Genomic DNA, 10,565 nt, shown 5'->3' on the forward strand with positions numbered 1-10,565 from the left:
GTGGCTTATGCCTCTTTCACTTCCTGCACTTTGGGAGGCCAAGGCAGGCGGATCACAAGGTGAAGAGATTGAGACCATCCTGGCCAACATGATGAAACCCTGTCTCTGCTAAAAATACAAAAAATTAACTGGGGGTGTGGTGGCGCATGCCTGTAGTCCCGGCTACTTCGGAGGCTGAGGCAGGAGAATCACTTGAACCCAGGAGGTGAAGGTTGCAGTGAGCCGAGATCGTGCCACTGCACTCCAGCCTGGTGACAGAGTGAGACTTCGTCTCAAAAAAAAAAAAAATCTTTATTTTAAAATCTTACACTTTATAAAGTATTTGGAATGTGGCTCATATAATGGCAAAATTTGCTAATTCAGCCAACATTTCTTTCAGTGTTTAATACTTTACATACTTCATAAATTATTAGTATACTTTAGATAAACTTAAACATTTTATGTTTTATGTTTTAACCTCGTTTTTTGACTGGCAGAAAATACATTTTAAGTGTAAATGCTTCCAATTTGACTAAATCATTTATAGACACATTAAATACAACTCTCTGTGTTATCTTTTTTGAAAAATTAAAAGTTCTTTACAGAAATATGGTTGAAAGCCTACACACTTTTGCTTGTGAGAAAAGAAAATACCTTGCCCTTTTCTGCAAAATTAACCACAAATTCTGCTAAAATATGAAATTTACTTGTGTTGCATCAACCCTCATACTACATTGATGGTTATTTTGACTGTCTTACACAAGAAAAAAGAATGTGACATTGAAGAGAAAACAGCAAGTGGCTTATGCATGTTTTTGTCACATCCTCTCAAACACCTCTCCCTTTCACAGCAGTGGTTCAAATATACTGCAATATTTGTCACAGTGTGGGTGTCCGGGTCTGCACTCTGATATTTACTATCTTTTCTTTCTTTTAATGTCAGCGGTGACCCACTACATTGGTCTTATTACCCACTAAGGTTTTCCTACAGTTTGAAAAACACTACTTAAGACATTCTGTGTGCCAATGGCCTCCAGGTGGACATTATTTTTAATTTAATTTGCCCCTTCCAAATAAATTAGTCTGTTTCATGTCCCCTAAAACTCCATTGCAGATAAAAATGTATTTTCTTATAAAGAGCTGATATCTTTTCATCTATAGAAATTTCCAAACAACTTTGAGATCATCCACCTTCTTACCCTATTCTGAACCTCTGGAGAGTTGTTAAAACAAATTAAAACTACAAAACTCAATCTTCAGTGTTACTACCTTGCAGTGTAAACCTGATATAAATTGAATAAAATGAGTTAATCTAATACTCACTGATCAGAATTTAAAAAAGAGTCATTTATCCACTTCCATTTCTTCTCTGGTAATGAAAACTTTAATCCAATCCAAAATGGAATGGCTTTGTCATGTATCAGCTTCTGTGTGAGTCTCTACAAATGGAATAGAAGAATATGAAGTCTGCTTATCTATTCCTAGTTTGGTCCCCTAAAACCTAGTTCGAGCATCACCCCATCTCTGAAGTCTTTCCTAACTCGTCAGCATTATTTCTTCTTTGTGATATTTCTCTCTGTATTTTTATTTATATTACTGTATTCATCACCTTACATTCAATTATTTGCTTACAAGTCATTCAAATTGGGAAGTCAGAGTCTTCACTTCCATTGCATAAAACCTCTGGGCTAAGGCACAGACCTATTAGTATGGTGTAAAGAAAGTGCTAAGTTTTATTAAGGTATTTTGTTTCATGATTTACCAATTCTTCCTTATCTTGAATAAGCAGCAAACGGGATTCTTTTGTGGAACAGTCAGCTAGACTGTTATTCCAAGGGTTGACAGTGTCAGAAAGTAACAAACATTTCTCTCCGACTTTCTTCCAAGATATTGGGCAGTTTAAGAGACTCAGTCTCTCTAAAGTAAAAAACAGAAATAAGAAATAAATGTTATATTTCTAACCTGTCTCTGACAAACCACAACCAATCATACACACGTCATTATAAATGCTCAAAGTCCCAGCCTGGCCAACACAGTAAAACTCCATCTCTACTGAAAACAAAAATGAGCTGGATGTGATGGCTGGTGTCTATAATCCCAGCTACTCGGGAGGCTGAGGCAAAAGAATCGCTTGAACCTGGGAGGTGAAGTTTGCAGTGAGCCAAGATCGTGCCACTGCACTCCAGCCTGGGCAACAGATTGAGACTCCATCCCCCCCCAACCAAAAAAAATGCTCAAAGTCTTTGATTATCACTGAGAACAATGAATTTGTTATAAAGTTGAGGTTTTTAAGATCTACTGTTCATTCTGGTACCAAGAATTGGGAATTAGTGACCAGTTATCTTGAGCATAAATGGAATCACAAAATATTAAACTAGGAACATACCATCAGAATAATTTATGCTGCCACAGCTTACATTTTAAGACAGTGAGAGACAGAATAACTTGTTCAACTCCATCCCGTCCGATGGACTGTTCTAAACTCATCACCAGTGCCTATTCCACGACATGGGCAACAGTATAAAACTAATGTAAAAAGTGCTGACTTTAAATGATTCACAGAATGCACAGCAAATCATAATAATTTTCACTAAATTCATGAGAGATAAGAACATTTCTAATTGCTAAATGATGTATTTACCTACCTAATGTGATCTATTGAATAGAATTTTCCAGAAGGACTTTCAGGGTTTCTTAAAACTTCTGTGAGAATGTGCACACAGCTCACATTCCACTACAGTCACTCAACAGTCACCTGTGTTTTTATTAATATACACTGGAACAAGACTGATGTGGCCACATGATGAGGAAATATAATAGTAAAAAATTCACTCTATGTTTTGAGTTCTATCATTTAACTTCAGACCAAACTTAATAGCTCACTAAAATAATCAAATATTTCACATATTTTCCTATCGACAATGGAATATCCCAGCAGAGCTCCTCATGAGGCAGCATGCCCTGCCGGTTAAGACCTTAGGCTCAGAAGTCAGACCACTTACATATGATTCCCAGCCTCATCACTTGGTGCTTATGTGACCCTCAGCAAGTTGTTGAGTGTTTTTATGGCTCAGTTTTCTAACACAGAAAAGCAGAATGATAAGAATAACTTACCATATGGACTGTTGTGAATTGTACCTAAGGTAACACATGGTATCTACAAAATATTAATTGTTATTCTTAGGAAATTCAAACCACACAATTACCTGTTGTTTTACTCATGTTCTGTTGAATGTCCACACTGCATTTTTCTATTGATGATTTCCGTATTAACGATGTCACTAGTACATAAGGAAACGTCATTAAGAGGGTTAAATGCTGAAATGCGTGGTAAGGTGGATATATTACATTTGTCACTTCGGGAAACAATCTCAACCAGCTTGAATATGGATAAAAGATAAAGGTAATAGCAATTTGGTTCAAAAAAAAAAAAAAAAGATCTGACCTACAGGAAGCATACAGAAACAAATAAGAAAAAACAAAACAGGTGGACTCACACAGGCATTAGATTGACAGATAAGTCAGTCTAAGGGCATTACTTAAGCTCTTAAATTGCCTACAGTGTCACCCAAACTTTATCATCTTCAAAGTGAGTCTAATTGTTCCTGTTCCAGGAGAGGGACCATCTGCTGCAATCTGGAATGTCAGTAGGCACATAATGAACCATAAATAACTGGAAACTTTTCTTTTCTTTGTTATCATCTTTGGTCACACTTGTGATATTTCTAAAACGTTCTTGGAGCACATGTATAATACTCCGTGATGACTCTCAGGGCAATTAAGAAGACAAATATGAAAGGCTGGTATCCGAAGTGGATACGGACTGACTGTTCGAAGCCACCTTTCATGACTTTTTATTCATTGATCTTTCACTAAGTTTGAGGTGGCCAAATTCTGTGGAGATGCTCTAATACACATGATGGAAGTAGAGTAGGTATCATGAAACAAATGATGGTACCTCACTTACCTGAAACACTCAACCCAGTAACAACCAAGGCAAGAAGAATAATCCCAGCACAGCCAAGTTTCAGGGCAAATTGGTGCCAAGGTGAACCCTGGCAGACATCTGAGAAGTTAAAAACAAAAACTCAGTTAACTCAGTTGAGTACATCTGGTACAAAATGTACTTGAGATAACATAGGGACAATTAGATTCAGCTTGGGGGCTGGGAGCGGGAAACAACCTCTATCAGCCATTCTAAAAGGACACTCCTGCAAGATGGGCTCTCAGGTCCAACAGAGTTTGCTCATTGATAAAATAGGAACACTTATGCATGTGTGTATACAAAGGATTGGTATAAGAATCAAATGAGAGAGATGTTTTGAAAATTGTCAAGTGCCATACAAAAATGAAGTACATGTCTTAATGTAGGAAGTAAGTCAAAGCATTTTGTCCCAGAAGGAAGACCTTCATTTAGTCGAGATACTTTTTGAGGCTGTACTTTGTGCCAAGCACCGTGTTAGGTGCTGGTGATACACAGAAATTCTGATCTGGAACATGGAATCCTCTGGTTTTCTGTTGTCTAGAACAATCATCTCCAAGGTGGGTCAAATGTATGGCGTTCAAGGAAGAAGGCTTTGCGACCGCATATCATTTTCAATATTATAACTAATATAACATAACGTGCACTTATGTCTACAACATTGCATATACAAAGTGTCAGATATCTCTGCTTTTCTCTGTAGTCATATCAATTACTATATAATGAATCTGTTTCTTTGCTCCACGATGGCTATAAAAGCCATTTCTGCTTTTTCTGGTATGTTACCCTTGACGATTAAGTTGTGCAGTCCAGTTTGCCGACCTGATAATACAATCTCTCACATTAGGATGCTGACACTTATAGAAGTGAATTAGCTGTCTCTAGAACAGCCCTGAGGAGATTGAGTTAGATGTGATCAAAGATTATGGGAGGAAACATGATACATTGGAGTCGGGGTTGTGGCACATGAATTATCATCTGGTCTATTTAGGACATGCTGCATCAGTGGAGCTGGGAGGGAAGAGTGAATACCTAGTAGAGACTCCAAGGTCCCAGGCATACATCTGAATGTGACTAAACCAAGCTTGGTAACATTGGCCTAGAACTTCTAATGAGAGCTAGTGTGATACAACAATGGCTAAATGCAGTCAATGAGCCCAAGACAGCACCGGGGTGTCTTTTCTTCCAGTTTTACATACGTACATTATTTCACCTTTCTGTCTTCTCTTCCTCACCCTTTTCTTCCTTGAAACTCTGTTTGCCAAGTTAAGAAAGCTCTGTATAGTCACTATTTTAATTGCTAAGTTAATTCTGTTACTAAAATTAATTTAGTAATTTTCATTACTAAAGTCTAACCTTAAGAACTTTCCAAACTAGCAAATCTGAGTGTCAACATACTATTTTGGAAAACATGTTCAACCTTCATAATCCACAGATCTCCTCACCTGTAAAATGCGGAATATCTACATCGTGATACTTTAGAGAGGCTTATATGAAACAATTCTTCTAAATGCTGGGCATCATGTCTGGCACATGGTAACTGTTCAATGAACAGCAGTTCTTTTTTTCTAAAAAGTTTTTTTTTTTTTAACTATAGTTAAAAGGCAACTTGGTGACTTTCAAAAATTGTTATTCATTGATGCTAAAATCTAAGGAATTGAGTGGAGTGTTCTTTGTCTGGGAGGAATGCAGAATCCTGTACTGTGTTTCTGTGACACCGCATGAGATTAGAATTAATGAAGTTATAATAAATCACTGCAGAGCTCAGGCTGACGTTAGTTATCTAGAAATACCTACCCAGGGCTATTCTGCATTTGGGTTTTTAAAAGTATGTTAAATCATCTCAGTTCACTGTTCTAAACCTTCCAATGGCTTTCCGTCAGGCAAATCTGAGTGTGTAGAATGGCTCGTACATCCCTATTCAAGCCGGCCCCCACTGCTTCACTGACCCCTCCCCCGTGGCCTCCATGCGCACGATTTGCAGGCATACGCCTCCTGCAATGTCACAGGCATGTTTTCATTTTGAGGTTTTTGCACTTTTTGGTCACCTTCCTAGAAGGCGCCTCTCTCAGGAGCTTATGGCTTTGTCCCTTACTTCTGTCAGGTTTTGAACTCAGTCGTCTTCTCAGGAAGGCCTTCCTGGATGATTCTGTTTGATATGCTACCCTCCCCCAAAGCTAAATCCTATTTTCAAATTCTTCTCAATAACACTAACACCATCTCATCTTTTGTACCAACTCAGTTATTTGTTTATTTTGTTGATTGTTTGCCTCCATTGTTCTATAAACTCTATGAAGGAAAAGAATTTTTTCTCTTTTGTTCACTGCTGTGTTCACAGCCTGCCTGGCACAGAGTAGGTGCTTATTTTTAAACAAATGAATAAACTCTAGAGGCATTTTTGCAAACACCTTATCCAGTCCTCTAACAGACCAAACCTGTGGCCATTTGGCCAACAGCAAGATAGGTGGTTATCACTCACACGTCTCTTTCTGGTTCTGCTGACTGCCTTAGATACAATCACCATGCTACAGAGTGACCGCAGCCTGCACCGTTTAACGGAGTCCCATCGTGGTTTTACAATTCTTTAATATCAGACCAGTGTTCTATATAGTCACATTTTTTGCTCTGGCTTTTTTCTACTTTTTTTTAAAGTTTACTTTCAGAATAGCATTTTATAGGATAATTATTACAATCCAAGTAGAAAAATTTTCTGCATCCATTGGTTTGAGATCATAGCAACATTTAGGAAAAGTCTCATTATTTTTCTCTATATTCATTTTCTGACAATGCCCACCCCCCACCATTTGCTAGATCTGAAGAGAGTTGAAAAGAAAGACTTATACTCTTTTCTTTAAAAATGTTTGCTCAACCAAATCCTCCTTAAGTTATTAGAACACTCCAATTTCCTCTACGCTTACATGAAGATTATAGTGAAACTTAATTGATGGCTCTTAAGACTTTATTCTCTAAAACCTTGAGAATTCAATAGTTTAAAACTTAAACGGTCTTAAGACAGTACAAGTCAGATGCTTGGCATGATATGCAATGAATATCGGAATGGTAAACGATTGTACTATTATCAAAGACAGTAAATTCAGTTAGATGTCAGAAAAGAATAATGTGTCATAATAATTTCATGCTTATTTTCTGCCTCAGTGTCTAGTCTCTGCTCATCCATCCCCAGGCCATGCTATCCATCATGTATCACCTCATACTGGTGTTCCTGCTTCTTTCACTCAGAATCCTAACTCTTCAGAGACCTAGGAAAGTGCCAGTTTCCACAAATTCGAAGTAGGCTCATTACTGATACGCTCGAGTATCTTGTGGCTTATCTCCTTCTAAGCTGCGACACTTTTTAAACTAGAAACTATCAGGCAGTAATAATGTTCAAATCTTTCATCTTTAATATGTTTTTTTTTTCCAGAGAGTTTTCCTCTCTTGAGAGAGAATGTTACTCATTAAGCCTACATGATTATTATTACTACTTTGAGACAGAGCCTTGCTGTGTCACCCAGGCTGGACTGCAGTGGCACAGCTACAGCTCACTGCAGCCTTGATCTCTTGAGCTGAAGCAATCCTCCCATCTCAGCCTCCCAGGTAGCTGGGACCACAGGCATGTGCCACCACACTTGGCTATTTTTTTTCTCATTGTTTGTAGAGACCAGGTTTTGCCACATTGCCCAGGTTGGCCTTGAACTCCTGGACTCAAGGGAACCACATGCCTCAGCCTAGCAAAGTGCTGAGATTATAGGCATGAGCCACTACATATTCTGAAAGGAATATTATGGATGAAAATGCACTGGGATCTAATCACAGTGTTGATATTTTGTAGAGGAATTTAGAATAATGTAGGTCACTATCACAGCAAGTTTGCAATGTGTCTTAAATATTCCTTATTTCATACATGTAAAATGTTTTTTCTTTCCTCCTTCTTTCTTTCCTTCTTTCCTTTCTCTCTCTCTCTCTCTCTTTCTCTCTTTCTTCTTTTTCTTTCTTTTTAATACTAATCCTTATGGAGCAGGGGAACCCATAGGCAGTGTGCCCAGGGTAGCCTAAACTATTGTTTCTTCCAAGTCTTTTAACCAAGACTCAGTAAGAGAAGTGATGTTTGCTTTTCATGCTAACTCAATGGGAAAAAAAAGAAACGTATGAGGCTTACAATTATTTTTCAAAGTTGTCATTACCTACAGGCAAGTCATACAACACCTATTAATATAAAACTGCTGATCATCTTTAAAGCAGTGATTTAAAGCCATAAATGTAAGAGAAAAATCTAATTCTGGAAGATATACAAATGCCAAAAGGAAAAGTAAAGCCACTTACCCCGAGGAAGAGATGAAGGTGAAGAACTTTCTGGGCCTGAGTCCCTGGGTAAGTTTAAATCAGCATACACCACCTGGTCCATTGCAGAAGAGGAAGGGGGCATTAGACTTGTGTATAAGAACAAACTCTCAATTCCGTGAGGCAAAATCTGAAAAAGGAAGTGCTCTACTTGTAGTACTTTGTTGTCTCTCTTTTGTCCCCACCTACCTACGCTTCTATTGGGGGGTTTCTCTCTAAATTACTGAGACAATCCACTTACTGCACGTTCATTGTACCGAGCTATGTAACATCTACTTTCCTTAATTAATTGGCCTGTTGCTTGACAAAATTCCGGGAGGGTCGTTTGTTCTCGTTCTTCCAGCCATCCCTTCTGTGTTCCCCTCTCAGGGCCAGAACCAGAGTGAAGCAAATGAGGCAATCACCTAGAGTTCCAATTAAGGGCCCCATAAAACTCAGTCATTAACATAAATAATATTTGATGCAATTTTGTAAAAGTAAAAATTAATGCAAAAAAAGTCCATAATGCTATTCAAAAGCTCTAAAATCTTCCTGAAATACCTGTGCTCCAAAGAAAGTTGTGAAATGTGAAAAATGGGAACATAAATCTTGAGAAAGCCCCCTGAATAAAACAACAGAAAAAGCAGTGTGCTAAAGATCAACGGCCTACCCTTAGCTTAGCTTTAAAGGCGCTCTTGGATATGATAGCATTTCCACATGAGTAAAAGTATTTGGAAACTGCCAGAGTTACAGGAAGTGGAGTATATGGAATTTTTATCTCTTTCAAAGATTTTCAGGTGTAGAAACTTAGAGCAAGATCTTAGGTGCCTACAAGTCTAACATTCTCACAATACAGGTTAAAAAAAAAACAGGAGGGATCCAAGATGGCCAGATAGGAACAGCTGTGGAGTGCAGTTCCCAGTGAGAGCAGCGCAGAGGGTGAGTGCTCACTGCATTTCCAAACAAGTTTTCACTGCCCACAGACCAGGAGATTCCTGGGCTGAAAAAGCGCCATGAGTTTTCTGCACGGCAGTTTCAGCCGGTGCCATGTCGGCACTCAGAAACTCACACAAGTCTGGGCTGCGCTTTTGGCTGGCTCTCGGAATGCCTGGGTGCCAGAGCCACCCGTTCAACTGAAAGGGAGGGGGCTAAGACAGGGAGCCAGGGGATCTGGCTGAGCGGGTACCACCCCCACAAAACAAGCAATCTGAAATGCTCTGGTTTTGCAGCAAGTGCAGCCGAACCCAGGACCATCCAGCTCAGTGCGGGGATGGGCGTCCCCCACTACTGAGGCAGTCCTCTGAGACTGAGGCAGTTCACAAAGCAGCAGGGCAGAGCCTGCGGTAGCTCAGCAACACCTCTGCTGGCAGACTGTAACTAGACTACTCCGTGTGGGGCAGGGCATCTATAAAAAAAGGCAGCAGCACAAGAGGGATTTATAAATAAAGCCGACCTTCCTAGGACAGAGCATCTGGGGAATGAGGTGGTTATGAGTTCAGCTGCAGCAGACTGAAAGGTACCTGCCCAGCAGCTCTGCACGGAACGGTGAAGTTCCCAGCACAGCACTTGAGCTCCTATAAGGGACAGACTGCCTCCACAAGCAGCTCCCCGACCCCTGTGTACCCAAAGAGACACCTCATAAAGGGGAGATCAGGCCAACATCTGGCAGGTACCCTTCTGGGACGATGATAGCAGAGGAAGAAACCCGTGGCAACCCTTGCTGTTCTGCAGCGCCCGTGGGCAATCCCCAGGTGAGGGGGGTCTGGAGTGGACCTCCGGCAGTCCTGCAGCAGAGGAGCCAGACTGTTAGAAGGAAAACTAAGAAGCAGAAAGAAATAGCTTCAACATCAACAAAAAGGACATCCACTCAGAGACCCCATCCAAAAGTCACCAACTATAAATACTACAGGTAGATAAAACCACTAAGATGGAAAGAAACCAGCGCAAAAAGAGGAAAACACCAAAAACCAGAACGCCTCTCCTCCTCCAAGGGATCACAGCTCCTCACCAGCTAGGGATCAAAGATGAATGGAGAATGAATCGGATGAATCGACAGACACAGGCTTCCGAAGGTGGGTAATAACAAACTTCTCAGAGCTAAAAGAACATGTTTAACCATGTTTAACCCAATGCAAAGAAACTAAGAACCTAGAAAAAAGATTAGATGAGATGCTAACTAGGACAAAAAGCTTAGAGAAGAATATAAACGACTTGATGGAGCTGAAAAATGCAGCACGAGAACTTCATGAAGCATATACAAGTCTCAATAACGGAATTGACCAAG

At 39.7% G+C, this 10,565-nt stretch overlaps 1 protein-coding gene across 1 annotated transcript; it reads right to left on the reverse strand.

The window, feature by feature from the left end:
* Nucleotides 1-266: 266 nt before the first annotated feature.
* Nucleotides 267-8,555, reverse strand: LOC108298421 (killer cell lectin-like receptor subfamily B member 1). Its single transcript, XM_017521096.2, has 5 exons — nucleotides 8,285-8,555; nucleotides 3,947-4,045; nucleotides 3,186-3,260; nucleotides 1,742-1,896; nucleotides 267-1,418 (listed from the first exon to the last, which is right to left on the reverse strand). Exons 1-5 carry the CDS (start codon nucleotides 8,385-8,387, stop codon nucleotides 1,299-1,301), a joined length of 552 nt encoding a protein of 183 aa, XP_017376585.1. The 5' UTR covers nucleotides 8,388-8,555; the 3' UTR covers nucleotides 267-1,298.
* Nucleotides 8,556-10,565: the final 2,010 nt, after the last annotated feature.

The sequence above is a fragment of the Cebus imitator genome, unplaced genomic scaffold (assembly GCF_001604975.1).
Source record: "Cebus imitator isolate Cc_AM_T3 unplaced genomic scaffold, Cebus_imitator-1.0 Scaffold956, whole genome shotgun sequence".
NCBI classification, from domain to species: domain Eukaryota; kingdom Metazoa; phylum Chordata; class Mammalia; order Primates; family Cebidae; genus Cebus; species Cebus imitator.